At 34.4% G+C, this 17,742-nt stretch overlaps 1 protein-coding gene across 7 annotated transcripts in view; it reads left to right on the plus strand.

Moving 5' to 3' along the window:
* Positions 1-15,749, plus strand: part of STXBP5 (syntaxin binding protein 5) — a 155,467-nt gene extending 139,718 nt beyond the window's left edge. For all 7 annotated transcript variants that reach the window (XM_019967557.2, XM_070796321.1, XM_019967558.2 and 4 more), the window contains 3 exons: positions 6,009-6,120; positions 10,059-10,279; positions 12,337-15,749. In XM_019967557.2, the coding sequence (XP_019823116.2) occupies positions 6,009-6,120; positions 10,059-10,279; positions 12,337-12,378 (375 nt within the window). In that variant the 3' untranslated portion in view covers positions 12,379-15,749. The remainder of the gene's footprint in view (positions 1-6,008; positions 6,121-10,058; positions 10,280-12,336) is intronic.
* Positions 15,750-17,742: the final 1,993 nt, after the last annotated feature.

Consider the following 17,742-nt stretch of genomic DNA (forward strand, 5'->3'; position numbering starts at 1 on the left):
TGCGAAAAGAAGTTGTCATCAAATCAGTGACTTCAGCTTCCACCTTAAGAAACTGAAAAAGAAGAGCAAGTTAAACCCAAAGTAAACAGAAGAAAGTGAAAGTGAAGTCGCTCAGTCATGTCTGACTCTTTGCAACCCCATGGACTGTAGCCTACCAAGCTCCTCTGTCCATGGGATTTTCCAGGCAATAGTACTGGAGTAGATTGCCATTTCCTTCTCCAGGGGATCTTCCCAACCCAGAGATCGAATCCAGTCTCCCTCATTGTAGACAGACGTCCCAAGGAAGTCCCAAGAAAATAGTAAATATCCAAGTGGAAATCAATGAGACAGAAAACATCAGTTCAGTCGCTCAGTCATGTCCGACTCTGCAACCCCATGAATCGCAGCACGCCAGGTCTCCCTGTCCATCACCAACTCCCAGAGTTCACTCAAACTCACGTCCATCAAGTCGGTGATACCATCCAGCCATCTCATCCTCTGTCGTCCCTTTCTCCTCCTGCCCCCAATCCCTCCCAGCATCAGAGTCTTTTCCAATGAGTCGACTCTTCACATGAGGTGGCCAAAGTACTAGAGTTTCAGCTTTAGCATCATTCCTTCCAAAGAACACCCAGGACTGATCTCCTTTAGAATGGACTGGTTGGATCTCCTTGCAGTCCAAGGGACTCTCAAGAGTCTTCTCCAACACCGAAGTTCAAAAGCATCATTTTGATATTTAGCAAAACTAATACAATATTGTAAAGTTTAAAAATAAAATAAAATTAAAAAAAATTTTTTTTTTATTAAAAAAAAAAAAGCATCAATTATTCGGTGCTCAGCCTTCTTCACAGTCCAACTCTTACATCCATACATGACCACTGGAAAAACCATAGCCTTGACTAGACAGACCTTTGTTGGCAAAGTAATGTCTCTGCTTTTGAATATGCTATCTAGGTTGGTCATAACTTTCCTTCCAAGGAGTAAGTGTCTTTTAATTTCATGGCTGCAATCACCATCTGCAGTAAATTTGGAGCCCCCCAAAATAAAGTCTGACACTGTTTCCACTGTTTCCCCATCTATTTGCCATGAAGTGATGGGACCAGATGCCATGATCTTCGTTTTCTGAATGTTGAGCTTTAAGCCAACTTTTTCACTCTCCTCTTTCACTTTCATCAAGAGGCTTTGTAGTTCCTCTTCACTTTCTGCCATAAGGGTGGTGTCATCTGCATATCTGAGGTTATTGATATTTCTCCCGGCAATCTTGATTCCAGCCTGTGCTTCTTCCAGCCCAGCGTTTCTCATGATGTACTCTGCATATAAGTTAAATAAGCAGGGTGACAGTATACAGCCTTGACGTACTCCTTTTCCTATTTGGAACCAGTCTGTTGTTCCATTTCCAGTTCTAACTGTTGCTTCCTGACCTGCATATAGGTTTCTCAAGAGGCTGGTCAGGTGGTCTGGTATTCCCATCTCTTTCAGAATTTTCCACAGTTGATTGTGATCCACACGGTCAAAGGCTTTGGCATAGTCAATAAAGCAGAAATAGATGCTTTTCTGGGACTCTCTTGCTTTTTCCATGATCCAGCGGATGTTGGCAATTTGATCTCTGGTTCCCTTGCCTTTTCTAAAACCAGCTTGAACATCAGGAAGTTCACGATTCACATATTGCTGAAGCCTGGCTTGGAGAATTTTGAGCATTACTTTACTAGCGTGTGAGATGAGTAAAAACTTGATCTCTGAAACCAATAAAATTGATCTCAAGCCAGACTGATTGTGAAGAGAGAAGTATATCAAGAATGAGAGAAGTGACTTCTGTAGATTCTACAAATGCTACTTAAAATGGATAATAAGGAAATACCATGAACAGCTTTAGGCCAGTAAATTAAAAAACTTAGGAAATGGGCACATGTGGTGTGAGACACATATTACCAAAGTTCACTCAAGAAAAAAAATAGATAACCCAGAGAATTCTATAGGGAAATTGAAGTTAGAAACCGTGGACAAAGACAATTGAGGCCTCAGTGGCTTCATTTGTGAATTCTATCAACATTTCAGGAAGAAATGGTACCAGTTCTATTTAAATCTCTCAAAAGTTAAAGAGGGGAAATGTTTCCTAACTTGTTAATGGTATGTTCATAGAACATGTTACCAAAACCAATGATTTTAGAGTAAAGAAAATTACATATAAATCAATATTCTTTACAAATATAGATGTTAAAATTCTAAGCAAAATTTTAGCAAGTTGAACCTAACAGTATATCAGATGGATAATTCTGGTCATGATAATTCATCATAACCAAATAGGATTTATCCCAGGAATGTAGAGTTGACTTCACATTTATAAATCAATCTATGGAATTCACATTAGTAAATTTAAAAAACAAAAGCAGTTGACAAAATTCAACATCCATTCCTGATTAAAGAAAAGTCACACAAGGTATAAATGGGAACTTAAAAGGCATCTAGGAAAATCTGCACCTGACGTAATACTTAGTGTTGAGACAGTGCCGTGAATATTGGTGTTTTCATTTTCTTCAGCTGTATACCCCGGAGTGGAATTGCTGGATCATAAGGTAGTTCTAGTTTTTTGGAGAACTTCCATGCAGTTTTCCATAGTGCTGCACCAGTTCACATTCCTACCAGCTGTGTGCTAAATTCCCATCAGCAGTTTCCCTCCCTCCACATCCTTACCAGCATTTGTTATTTGTGGACTTTTTGATGATAGCCATTCTTAGAGTAGCCAAGATATGGAAGAACCTAAGTGTCCCATCAGCAGATGAATGGATAAAGAAAATGTGATAGATAGATAGATATACGCACACATATACATACATATGATGGAATACTACTTAGCCAAAATGAGAATGAAATTTTGCCAGTTACCTATATACCATAATATCTTAGTGAAATAAGTCAGAGAAAGGCATACAGTATATTATCACTTATATGTGAAATCTAAAAAATAAATATCTATAATAAAACAGTAACAGACTCACACATGTAGAAAACTAGGGGTTACCAGCGGGTAGAGGGCAGGAAAGAAGAGCAATATAAGGATAACGGATTACATCTATGTATAAAATAAATAAACTATAAGGATATATTGTACAGCATGGGGACTACAGCCAATATTTTATCATTATTTTTTTAACTTTTATTCATTTGTTTGGCTGCTTCAGGTCTTAGTTCTGTCTTCGTTGTAGTATGCAGGCTCTTTAACTGCAGCATGTGGGATCTAGTTCCCTGACCAGGAATCAAACCCAGGCCCCCAGCACTGGGAGTACAGTCTTAGCTACTGGGCCACCAGGAAAGGCCCAGTTTCATGATAACTTTAAATGGAGTGTGATCTGTACAAATATTGAATCACTATGTTGTATATCTGAAGATAATAAAATAAGTCAGCTAATATTACAGTTCAGTTTAAGAAAAAAGTGATAAAGCGTATGCATTGACTCATTCATGAAATTAGATTCCTGTATTTTATCACTTATTAACACAAATGAGATACAGTTGTCTAACATCAGACAAGTATATTTGTTTCTGTACCTTCATATTTTAGAGTAGTTTAAAAGTTCCAGACATTGTTTCAGATGTATTACTATTACTAGATGTAGAGAAATATCACAGATAATAAAAATCTATTTAGATTTCACCATTGTTTATTAGTCATTAAAGTTAATTATCCTAAAGAATATGTTTATCATAATTAAAATTTTTATTTAAATACAAATGAAAAGTATTTAAGATACTATTCAATGGTATTGAAATACATAACTTTTTTAACATCAGTATTCCTCTCCAAATCCTAATACTAATCACAGACTGTGCAGATTCTTTAAGAAATGCCTAATTTTAAACTTCCTTTAAAGGTATATGTTCACAATGGTAATCTAAAGATAAATGACTTCATATTTTCTAATTTGTTTCATCTCCATGTGAAAGGAGGTTTTTCTATTTAATGTATACATCACTCAGTATCTAATCTTGGCATTTTGTGTTATCCTTAACTCATTAAAGATATTCTTCATTATCTTTAATCCTGGTAACATTCCTGAGAGGTAAGTATTAATATTACTTCTTTATAAAGTTACGGAAACCAGTTCTCTGAGAGACTGACTTGCCTAAGATCCCTCTGCATGTAAAAGGCAGAGGTGAGAATCAAACCCAGGTCCATGTGGTTCCAATTTATACTCATCCCAGTACACTATAGTGACTCTTAATTTATAACTATAATCTCTGCATTTTAAATATCCTACTTTATACTTACAAAATTACATGATCATTAAATACTAAGTAAGAAGAGTAAACCACTGTTCTAAAGTGAGGTAAATTTGAAAGAGTGTATTTTTATGCTGTGACTCTATATCTGTCGTATTACTCTATGCTGTGACTCTGTGCTGCTGCTGCTGCTGCTAAGTCGCTTTAGTCGTGTCCGACTCTGTGTGACCCCATAGACGGCAGCCCACCAGGCTCCCCCGTCCCTGGGATTCTCCAGGCAAGAATACTGGAGTGGGTTGCTCTATATATGTCTATATATCTCTTATTATTGATTTAGCATAAAAGACACTCAAATGGTAGCTGTTTGCAGTTTGTTGTATCGACTTAATAAATGCAGTTTAAATTATAATCTGTAGAGTATTGTATAAAAAAGATTGGAAATATGTCTAAAATCACCTTTGTTATACAGGCAAATGTAAATTTGAATTAAATAATAGGTATTAGTATATTCTATGGTGGATTTTAACAGGTTTGATTGATTGACTTTAGGGAGTTTTTCATTCTAGTTTTACTCCACTTTATAGAAATCAAGAGGAAAGAAAATTTAAATGTAAAGCCTTCAATCCACTTCAGCCTTATAAATGAAACTCTGTGTTGTATATTGTTAACATTATCTCCTTTCATTTATAATCTGGTTGGGGAGACAACATTAATACGGGTGTACCTGTGAATTCCCTGGCAGTCAGTGGTTAAGACTCCATGCTCTCATTATAGCTGAGGGCCTGGCCTCAATCTCTGGTCAGGGAATTAAAATCCCACAAAACAAAAGGTGCAACCAAAAAATGAAAAAAAGAAATATGGATATGTCTAAAAGTAAAATCTTGGGACATCCTTTATTAACTTGCTTAGCCCAGCCCTAAGAAAGAAACTCTAAAAAGTACATATTTTTAGCTCCAACTATAATGTAATATCAGACAGAACTACCTGGAACCAATCGTGTACTTGTCATTTCCATTATAGCTACTTCTCTTTACTGGGCAGAAATGCAGTCCCAAGCCTCACTATACTTTTATTTTGCTTTTAAAGGTTCCCAGAGTTGCCTTGTAAATAATATTGCTACCATCCTTCTTTTATAGAAACTTCTCTTCTCTCTTTATGTCTCATCTACAAAGTCAGTAAAATGGCAGCAGTTTTTCTTGTCTGCTGACTTACCTTTACCGTTTCTGTGCTCTGAAGAATATTGACAAAAATTTCAGGAAAATCTGACAGTATAGAAAGAAGCCTTTCCACCTTTCAGCCAGATGTCTGGAATTCCAGGTGTATGTTGGCATAATTCTGTTCCCAGCATATGTTTATGAAAAAAGATGTGTCTTTCTAAACTACTGATTTTCTGACTCAGCTATCATTACACTAGACTTCCATTTGCTAATATATTTTCTTATTTCTAATGTAAGAAGACCTAGTTATTAATACAGTTACCAATTCTTGATAATAAGTTATAGTTATATGAATATTTTATCATAAATATTGGAATCTCCTTACAGTTTAAGCTTAAATCATCTTTGTTTAAAATGTGAAGAAAGTAATCTAGCCAAAGTAGCAAACAACAAGTTACTCTTAATCAAATTAATCTTAATTTACTGTTTGACCAAATCAGACTGTTCTAGATCTGATCATTTGAAATGTGCTCATTAATTGTGAACCTCAACAGCTGATGTTATAAGTTTTAGTTAAAGAGTTTACAGGGCTGGTTTTGTGATTATAGTTTAGTGTCCCTGAAACTTTAACAATTACAATCTGTTTTGATTTTAAAGGAAATGTTGGGTGAACTCTTCACTCCTGTAGAAACACCTGAAGCACCAAACAGGGGATTCTTTAAAGGCTTGTTTGGAGGTGGTGCACAATCTCTTGATAGAGAAGAACTATGTAAGTTGATTTATTTAATTTGGATAATATATCTATAAAACAAACATTCAAGCCATGTAAATTTTTATTACGTGTATAAATTTATGTTCACCTTTTTCCTCTCTGTCACGACAATTGATGGATCCATCTTTTAGCAAAATGCATAAAATTGTTTTCTGCCATATTCTAACTCAAATCAGGGGAATAGTTTACTCAGCAAATCAAAATCAGCATGGCTTCAGGCTAAAAAGGAATAAACTTTAAGTGAGTAATTTGAAAATATTTTCTAACTTTCGTTAAATATGATCTTTATTATTATTTTAATTCTGTAATAGACTTTAGTTGATAACCTTAACTTCGAAAAAGTTTTTACATAAACATTTATTTTATCTTACAAAACCTCCGGAACTACTCTCATTGCACTTAGAAGCTTATTTAAAATGTAAAGTCTAGTTCATGTACTATCTTCCATAGAATTGGCACAAATTGGAAACTGGTCCTTGAATGAACTAGTAAATTGATGAATGTTTCACCTTTCTTTCAAATAGGAGCTATTAGCTATTCTTGAATTTTTATTTTCTTTTATTCTTTGTTTTTTACTAGAATATTCTAAAATTTTCCTTTTCTGTTTAGTTTACTAGAAAAACTGTAAGACTAAATATTAGCAAGTAAGAGTGTAGTACAGTTTCATTTTAAAAATTTATCCTAATGATTGGTCAGTCATCTGGGTAATGAGGATTGGTCAGTTGTAATTCATTTAAAAAATGACTGCTCTTCAAGTCATGGGGGACTGATTATTTAGAATAACATTCTTACCAAAATTAATTGATAAAGCTGTACAAAATTCAATTTTTATAAACATCAATGAGCTAACGACATAATGAAGAAAATACACATGGGGAAAGGTGGTAAGTATTGCAGCCTGAGGCCACTTTTGCCCTGGAGTACTTCGCTAATCTAAAGCAGCAAGCTGCAGTTCTGAACTGTGTTAAGACCAGCCAGGTAGGCTCCCAGAATTGGCTAAGGTGGCAACCCTGATAAATAACGCTTCCTCTTTGAAAGGACCCCAAGGACCAAGCTTAAGGACTTAAGCCATAGCTTAAGAGTAAAACTGATGTGAGCATATACACAAATAAACATTTAATGAAGCCCTTATCAACTCGCTGCCCCAAACTTTGTAACTTACTCTAAATTTTATTTGGGAATTCAAAAGTTCTCTCCTTTTCTGTTTAACACTGTACTAGAGTCTTTAACCAGGGCAATTAGGCAAAAAGACTATAGCTGGCATGCAGTTGGAATGGAAGGAATGAAACTGTCTCTCTTTGCAGATGACAGCCCTGCCTGTAGAAAATCTTCAGGAAACCACACACACAGTGGTTCACTACTGGTGGTTAGGACTCAGCGCTTCCACTGCTGTGGCCCGGGGCTCAATCCCTGCTTGGGGAATAAGATCCTGCAAGCTGCACTGTGCAGCCAAAATAAAATTTTAATTAAAAAATAAAACACATTCTAGGCAATAAACATGTTCAACAAGATTTTAGGATACAAGGTCCATATAAAGAGTCAATTGCATTTCTATACACTAGCAATGGACAAAACAAAAATTAAGAAAGGAGTTTCCTTTATCAAAAAGATGAAATACTAGAACATACACTAAAAAATATGCTAAAAAATTCAAACATCATTTAAAGAAATTAAGACATAAATGGATTAATATCTGCGTTCATGGATTGGAAAATTTAATGTTGCTGAGACGGCAGTACTCCCCATATTGATCTATATATTCAACACAATCCCTGTCAAAGTCCAAGCCGGTTTTTTGAAGAAAGAAATAAGCTGCTTCTAAGATTCATATGGAAATGGAAAGGATTCAAAATAGCCACACACACACACACACACACTTTTTTTTGTAAAGAAAAAAGATCTGAGTCACATTTTGATTTCCAGTGTTGTTACAAATCGGGGATCGATCAAGATAGTGTGGTACAGGCATTAGAATGGATACATAGACCAATGGAAAAGAATTGAATGTCCAGAAACAAGCCCATACATGTGTGGTCAGGTGATTTTCTACATGGACGCCAAGAAACTCCAATGGTGAAAGAGTGGTCTTTTAACAGATGGTATTGGGACAGTGGATATCCACATGCAAGAGAATCCAACTCATACCATACACAAAAATTAATAACTCAAAATGGATCAAAGACCTCAATGTAAGAGCTAAAACTATAAAACTCTTAGAAGAAAACCTAAGTATAAATCTTTGCAACCTTAGATTACACAATGGTTTCTCAGATATGACACCTAAATCAAAACCAACCAAAGAAAACAATAAATTGAGTTCTAAAATTAGAAGTAAGAAAACATAATGATATCTATTGAGTCTAATAGCCAGAGTGTTAAAAAAAATTCTTAAAATTTTTTTATTCTTACTCAACAATAAAAAGCCAAATAGTCCAATTTTAAATGGGCAAAGGGTTTGAATAGACTTTTCTCCAAAGAAAACATACAAATTGCCAATAAACACATGCAAAGATGCTCAATATCTTTTGTCGTTAGAGAAATGCAAATGAAAACCACCATGAAATACCACTTCACATTTACTAGGATGGCTGTATTCAAAAAGATGATCTTCTCAAGAATATGGAGAAATTGGAACCGTTACAAGTTGCTGGTGGAAATATAAAATAGTGTAACCTCTTTGGAAAACTCCAGCAATTTCTCAAGAAGTTAAACATGAAGTTACGTGACCCAACAATTCCATGACTAAGTGTACACCCAAGAGAATTGAAAACATGTGTTCACACAAAAACGTACAGATATTCATAGCAGCATTATTCATAACAGCCAAAAAGTGGCAACAACTCAAATGCCCATCAACTGATGAATAGATAAACAAAATGTTATATATCCATATCCATACAATAGAATATTACTCGATTATTAAAAAGGATGAAGTACTGCCACATGCTACCATATGATTGAATCTTGACATTAAGTGAAAGAAGTGTGTGAATCATTTGTATGAAATGTTCAGAATAGGAAAATTTATGGAGACAGAGGGGATTATTGATTGCCAAGGACTGAGACGAGGAGGAAATGGAAAATCACTGCTAATAATCATGTAGTTGTTTGGGTGTTTTGTTTTTGAGTGATAAAAATGCTTGAGAATTAGTAGTTGTACAGCCTTCTGAATAAACTTCAAGTTACTGAATTGTTTAGGAGTAAATTTTATGGTATGAATTACATTTCTAAAGAAGGAAATGTATACTAAAGTAAGAGGGAATCTGACATCAGTTTTTAACAGAATTTTGAAGACTTGCAGGCATTAGGTTGTTAGGTCATGAGGGTCTAGGTTGCAAAGAAAAAGGAAGCAATAAATTCCTGAGATCTGTTGAAGACAAACGTGATCTATTTGGTAAGCAACAAGATAAATGGATAGAAAGAAAGGAATGTGGTTACATACAACTTTTGGAGACTGAAAAGAAATACTGAATAAATTCTACATTTTTCTTCTAAGCCGAAGCATAGTATTTCAAGTGTGAGGAAAGTACAGAGTGAATAAAACAAATACGTATATTTAAATCTGTGTCTTTGAATTTAAATATCTTTAATTTTTGGACACTTAAGAGTGATTTTTTTTACTGTTATTAAAGTGGTATCAGTGTACCCATCATCCATTCCAACAAATAATTGTCACTTTTTTGCTCAAGTTCTACTATATGAACTAGAATGAAATATTTATTAATATATGTTGTATTTCTATATACTTGAAAAGTATCTAAAAGTTAATTGCTAAAACAATCATAATAAAATACATAATAGTTACAAAGTAATATATAAAAATACTTCAATTATATTGTCAGTCAAGTGTGTTTTAATGCTATCAGAAGATAGAATTTTACATTAATTAAAGTTTTCATTTTCTGGGTTACTCTTTCATGTGTCAAATCATTCAGTTGGAGAATCGTCCTCAGGAAAGGCTTCAAGGAGCCTTGCTCAGCACATCCCTGGCCCTGGTGGCATTGAAGGCGTGAAAGGAGCGGCATCTGGCGTTGTTGGTGAACTCGCACGAGCCCGGCTGGCACTGGACGAGAGAGGGCAGAAACTTAGCGACCTGGAAGAAAGAACTGCAGCTATGTTATCCAGTGCAGACTCATTCTCTAAACATGCTCACGAGGTATGTCTGTCAAACAGATACCTAAGGCAAAAAGCCTAGATAAAGCAAGTATGAAAATTATTGTATTTTTATATCTGTTGTATTTTGACACACAAATTTTCTTCTCATATCCTCAGTATGGTTGCAGATTCCTAAATTTTGCCACTAGAGGGAACCATTACAAGACTCTAAGTAGCCTTTGATCTCTTAACTGAAGTTTATTAATTTTGAAGGAACCTGCTCCCCCTTCAGGCTTTTTTTTTTTAAACAAAATCAATAAAAACAAAGTTAATTTTCCTAAATTCCTCAGATTGTACTACTAACTTCTGCTAGAAAAGAAAATAATTTATCTCTTGATTCTTTAGGTAGATTTAATCCAGCGAAATGATACTAAATGTGTCTGTAGACCAATTCATGCAGAGGAGTAATGTGCATTTTTGCAGTGAATTCATGATGAACGAGGAAGCTGTGGTGGAGGTTAGAAACAGAGACTATGAAGTAAGGGAGCCCTAATTGGCCCTCCTACAAATACACTTTGTTAGCCAGAGTAACACCCTTGAAAAACTGAAGTCTGTTAGGTGGAATGGCAGAGAAGGCAATGGCAACCCACTCCAGTACTCTTGCCTGGAAAATCTCATGGGCAGAGGAGCCTGGTAGGCTGCAGTCCATGGGGTCGCTAAGAGTCCGGCACGACTGAGCGACTTCACTTTCACTTTCATGCATTGGAGAAGGAACTGGCAACCCACTCCAATACTCTTGCCTGGAGAATCCTAGGGACAGGGGAGCCTGGGGGGCTGCAGTCTCTGGGGTCGCACAGAGTAGGACACGACTGAGGTGACTTAGCAACAGCAGCAGGTGGAATGGAGTACATGTTTCTCATTTTGACAGGTCTGCCACTCCCTGATACTTCATACTGGGCTACTTCTCACATTTAGTTCCTAGCCTAGCCCTCAAAGACATTTTGCTTTTATTACCTGAAGACACTGTATTAAGGTTGTTTTTACATTTGAGTACCCAGTCTGTCAGTAATAGCTCTTCTTTAAACTTTAGGTCAAAAGCCATCTCTTGCTTGCTCAATAATGTTGACAGCTAGCATGTATGAAAGAGGTAACTTGAGCTAAGAGATTTTTCCAGGTTTTCAAAGAGATTTTTGTGAGTCCTTGTATGAGGGCCACACATCTCAGAAAAAGGCTGCTGCTGCTGCTAAGTCACTTCAGTCGTGTCCGACTCTGTGCGACCCCATAGACGGCAGCCCACCATGCCTTCAAATCTAAGTCAAGACTTATGTTCACATAACAATGAACCTGACTATGATCTCTAAGGCATGTAACATTTCAGTCAGCCTCAGAATGTATCTACAGTCTAAATATTTAGCCAAGAGCTCAATCCCTAGCTGTTAGCTTTTCCCTTCTACCAAATGTTCCTCAGCCATATTTGAGAGTATAAAAAAGACAGTACATTGAGTTGGTTAAATCATGGGTTTTTAGATTAGACTACATGAGTTCAAATCCCAGTTTCACCACTGTGTTATCTTGGCTAACCTCTTTAAGCCTCAGTTTCTTCATTTGTAAAACAGGGAGACTAACGATGCCCAGCACATAGAGTTGTTGTGAGGATCAAGTGAATCCATGCAGGGAACATGCATGGCTCAGAGACAGCGGCTCAGCAAACTGTAGACGGCAGCAGTACTAGTCTCGGCCTTGCCTTCTCCAGGTTCTTTAAGCTTTATTTTTAATTCAGTTAAGAGAACTGAAAGTTACTTATTTTTTAAGTTATTAGCTTATGTCACCAAAGAATGCACTGAGCTAAAACTTACTTATATCATGTCTTTTAAGAAATGTGAGGACCTTCTATGCTCGTTCTTCATAGTTATAGTCTTTTTTTCCTTGAAACAGAACAGTTCTTATTTCTTGCGTTCAGTATGAATACTGAATATTAAAAACTGTAGAATGCTTCAGAATAATTTTAATGTTTTAGAAAACTAGAGAAACCAGTTTATAAATGTTGTTATTCTGTTATTCTGTTGTTATTCTTAAACATTTTTTAAACATGTTTTTTTCTTATTTTCTCCCCTTTAGATGATGTTGAAATACAAAGATAAGAAGTGGTACCAGTTCTGATAACCAGAAACCCAGCTAAAGTTCAACATCAGCCAGAAGGAAAAAGAATTTTCCTTTTTTATGTTATTGATTTCACTTTAGAAAGTTAACAAGAAAGGGATGTTTGTCACTGGATACTGCTCTTTCCTAGCACAATCACGCCCTGTCTTACCTCAGTCGTGTGGCTTTAACTGAGGCGTGCTCACACACACTCAAGGAGGAGTAGATGGTGCGGGCCAGCTATGAGCTGACAGTCTGGGAATTAGCATGGTGGTCACTTGTTACAAATGAAGAAACAGAGAGATTCGAGGAGACGTGGCAGGGACTATTCCTGGATCATTCCTGTATTAAACTTTCATATGCCAACAGATTCCGTGCTGTCCTGTTTCCATCAGTGTTTGACCTCTTTGAGGGAGAAGCAGTAAGTCAGAAGTCTCGAAGCTGAAACAGTTATGTTTGTATCATTGACTGAAGTATAAACTGCTGTCTTGGACTTTCCCTCCCTTCAGCTGACTGGTCATCAGTATCATTAGTGAAAAAAAAAACAACAAACTGTTTGTTACCATATCTTTAGACAGATAAGCTGAATGGTGGGCTTTAAATAATAAAAACATACACATAGTTGACTTGTGTATGGGCTACCCTTGGATTCTTGTTATTGTATACTTGTGTTTAGTCCATATTTTGTCAAAAGCAAAACAAGGCGATACATCACTTTTCATTGAAAAGAAAAGTGTAGAGCATGACTGAACTGCTCATCATTCTGGGAGTTTCCATGTAGTGACTGTGCAGTGTGGAAAGTGAGGAAAACCTCCATTGTGCTGAGGAGAATACTTCAATGTCTCTTGTCATTGTGCTCATTAATTCAGCTAAAGGTGGATTTGACCAAAATACTTACTGGTTAAATTTGTGGAGATGTTGAAATCAGCTAAGTTTTTAATTTTGCTTGAATTTTTATAAAATGTTTAACCCAATGTACCTTTGCATTGTTTGATTAAAATTGCTTTAAAAAATGTTTCATTATTTCAGTAAAATGTTCAGCTCCCTTTAAAAATAAAAAAAAGCGCCCTTCATTTGCTAACAGTTCCAGTACACTCAGGTGATGAGGCAATTAACTCTTAGTGCACATGCCGTCGCATGGAAAAACTCAAAAGCATCCATTGTCAATAATTATCTAAGAGTCTAGTCTGACCTACAAAGTATTTTCTGTAGAAATATACTATAAATCTGTACGTGTCCTTTCAAGGTTTTGAAAAACCGAAAAGGAAAATACGTGCATTTTGGTCACTAAATTATTTCTGTACTGGAGTATAAAGCAAATGAGACCATCAGTGGACAGTAAGTGACTGGTAGTAAAACAGCACACACAGACAGAAGAGAGATAATGGGATAGACCCGGAAGTAGGTGAGCTCATTCTGCAGGCTCATCCGAGATTATTACCGATCGTTCTGAAAGCGACAAAGGATGAATAATCTATAAGCATTATACTTAATGAAATTTAAAATATTTTCTTCTACAAAAAAATAGTTTAAAACCATTTTCTTTTGTCATTAAGAAATAATCAGAGCACAAATTGATAGCAAACATGATGGTTGTTTTTCTATTCCATACAATCATTAAAGGTTTATATAGAACATGTTAATTTCACAAGTCTGTTTTGTGTTTTTCCTCTTTACTGTTTTCATTGATAAAGCTCTTATGTTTACATTTTATGACGTGCACTACGGGATATGAAAGTTTACATTAAAATTTACTTTGTCATTAGGGAGAGATTGAATATATGTGATAGAGATGATTGATCAAGCCAAAAGAAATATTTTTAAAATACAGTCATTTTCAAAAGTTTTTGAATTTGTAGGAAGACCTATGAGTAACATTTCTGTTTAGTTAATGCCAGCTTTATAATGAACATGTAGCAGTTTACAAATTGCTTAATTTGTATCATATATTATCTAATAAACCCACTGTTCCATGATATGTCACAGGAAGTTTTCAAAGGCCATTTTTTAAAGGTACAGTTTCGTGTCATCAGTAAAATCAGTAGTTAATGGATTTGAAGTTGAGAAGCACTAAGTAAAGTAATATACATGAATGGTTGGTTCCCCATTCATGTGTAAGGGCATATTAGCTCCAATTATTTGATTTGCTATGTTGTTTTGTGTTAATTGTATATCAACTTAATTTTTATATCAACTGTCATTTTTCCTGTTGTATATAAAATGAACCAATCTTGTAATTATTTTCAAATAGAGAAGTAAATACATTTACCTGAGGTGGATTTTATAAGAAAACCTTGAATCAATATTTCGAGTTATTTTATTTCATTTTTAAATTAATCTACAAATTATGCACAGCAAACTAGAAACTCACGTAGGATTAGAAAGCTTGAAGTATTTTTGAAAATAGGAAATAAGCTTCTCAGAGTTATACTTGATTCAGTCTGTAGATAAGAGACAGTCTGCAGTAATAACTAACCCAGGGAATTTATTGTAATTTGAGAGGTAACATCTCTATTTTTTTTCTAACACAAAAAGTTATAGTCACCAGCAAGCCAAGATTTCAGGAAAACAAACCAAAAAAAAAAAGTCAAAATAGAAAATATTAGAAAAATGAAAGATTTTTATGTGCTTCCTCCATATCTTCAAACATTATTTTTTGTTGCCTTTGTCCTTGACTCTAAAATCATTGAAGTATTCATTGACTAGCAGTCTGTCAATAGGAAGTGGTTTCCATATATGTACCACATATCTGGTTCATTTCACTTTTCAAACCAAAATCCATATGTATTTGCTTTAGAAGATTATTTGAAACTTTCTGATAACTTCTGTATATTACATCATTTGAAGTTTTGCATCATCTTAATTCCCTTGGTTTGCATTTCAATTGTACTGTTTCCAAAAATGGTTATAGATATAACTGAGCTATTGCTAACTTCTTATGGTTAGCTATTGCTAACTTCTTATTTGATTTTCTTATGGATGTGAAAAAATGCTGCTAATGGTCTGTTATTATGTGTAGTAGATGACAATTTAAGTACAGAACTTTAAAGAAAGACATATCTCTTTTCCTTAGAACTTTTTAATTGTAGGTTTCTCTGAAGTTATTTTGTGTAGATATCTGTTTTAAACAAGTCTGAAAGTGTTACATAGTTTTTGATTACAGGAGTGGTGGGAAAACAACTGAGGAAAGGAAAAATAGGCGAAAGACACCATGGACTTCAAAGTTTCACCCTGAGTTCTATATTCCATATATGTTTTGCTTAAGGCATTTTCTCACGTGACATTAGAAAAGCTATATCCAAAGGTAAATTTTGTGTGGCAGAGATTTATTTTACATTTTAACTTTTGGGATTTTGTTTGTTTTTGCAAAATAAAGAGCACTGAACTTTAAACTTGAATTTTTTCTGCACTTTTTTAGGTAAAGAAGACTTTTTATTGTCATTGAATTCACATTTCTCCATTCAAATCAAGTGACACATATGTATAAAACATACCAAAATCATGAATATGCTGCTAGTTTAAACAATTAAACTGATCATAGTTTTAAAACCTTCAATAGGGTTTTATATAGTTTTCAAGGATAAAAAATAGTAAAATCATATGCTGTTTGTTTCAGTGTTCTAGGTCTTAAATTATTGCAACACTTTCAGATTTGTTTTAAGATCATACAGTAACATGTTATATTTATACATACTGCTAGAGAATATACTTTTAGTTTTAAAATGGAATTTTTATAAATGTATTCTTTAATTTTAAAAATGGTGAACTTGTTAAGTTTAAGTCGAAGTACTTAAAAAGTATGTATATTATCCATACAAAAAGTTATGTTTTACGCTTATAATAAGAAATACTGGTATCTCATATCGAGATACAATTAATTTTAAAGAAGCATACATCATTCAAAAGTCTTCACACATGACAGGAAAGATACCATTCCTATGGTTAAAAGAAACCCTCTATTGAGCATTTTCAAATATTAATTTTATTTTGGGGAAAATGCCCACAACAATAATTACAAGGTCTTTCTCAATACCTGCAGCTTGCTGTTGGATGCCTACCTTAACTATTGTTTTAAAATATATATATATATATATATATATATATATATTTAAAATAGTTTTCCAGATATTTTCTTCTACCTTTTTTAAAAATAAATTTCCAAAAATGAAAACAGAGTTTATGTATTTTTGTCAATGAAGGTTTTTATTTTGTAGTTTATAGAATTTGTTCCTTATCAGTTTGATACTTGATCAATATTCCTAGACTTTTTAATCTGTATTTACTTTGAAAAAGAGCATTTCTCTATCTTTAAGTGTCTTCTTTTTGTTCTTTTCCCTTTCAGGGTGTTTGTTTTCTTGAGTTGAAATTTATGCCCATAAGTTATTTTTTTTCATTTGAAAATGAATGTGAAGATACTGTTCACAGTTTTTTTTAATTATACTTTTCATCACTGATCAATTTCTTGTAAAGTGCTATGGGAATTATTTTTCCTGTGAATATTAATGATCTTACTATACCACAGAAGTTTTAAAGGTTCTGTGGACAGAAAATAGTGGTAACAACAACAAAATTAAAGGGAAAACTTTTGCTTACCTTTCTCAGCTGAATTAAATGGTTTTAATAACTTCCCAGTTGTCAAGCTTATAACATTGCTTTCTTCAGTTTCTAATACAGTCTTAAATTACTAGACACACTCATTTACAAATGGAGTGCAGTAGTCCAGGACTATGTGTAATTGCGCTTTTTATTGCACTCTTTACATCAGAAAAATCATGAATGTCAGTTTTGCCAGTATTTCACAATGAGGCTTATAGGGTAAATTAAAATTTTATAGTGTATGTGATGTAAATAAATCAGTATTAATTTATTGTAGGTTGTTTGGCTTGGGCATTTAAAATGGATATAGGCTAATGACAATGGAATCCTATTTATTTGGGAGTTTTGGGGTTTTTTTTATGCAGTGTGTTTTGTGTTGTTTAAATTTTGCTTCCACTGAAGACAATGTAAGGAATTGGAAACAGATTCAACATACCAATAGACAGTAATGCAAAAAGGGTAAATCATGTTTTAAATTTTAAATTTTTTTTGTAAATAAATGGTACTGTGATCCTTAGGTGTGACCTCTGCTTAACATGATAGAACTGGAAAAACATCTTGCTTTCTAGTTATACTATTGGTTCATTGTAAATGCAACACCAAAAACAATGTTAAAAAGAGCAAGATTAAGTTTTGCTAACACTGTCCACTTCAGGGGCAAGCATGCTTGATATAGAGCTCGAGCTTGGGTCCACCTTGAAATGTACATGCAGATAGTTTTCAGTTGCTGCACTTATTTTTTTTTTTTTAAATCTTGCTCAGTCCAGTAACTATCTCAAAGGTGATTGC

This window comes from Bos indicus, chromosome 9, assembly GCF_029378745.1.
Source record: "Bos indicus isolate NIAB-ARS_2022 breed Sahiwal x Tharparkar chromosome 9, NIAB-ARS_B.indTharparkar_mat_pri_1.0, whole genome shotgun sequence".
NCBI classification, from domain to species: Eukaryota; Metazoa; Chordata; class Mammalia; order Artiodactyla; family Bovidae; genus Bos; species Bos indicus.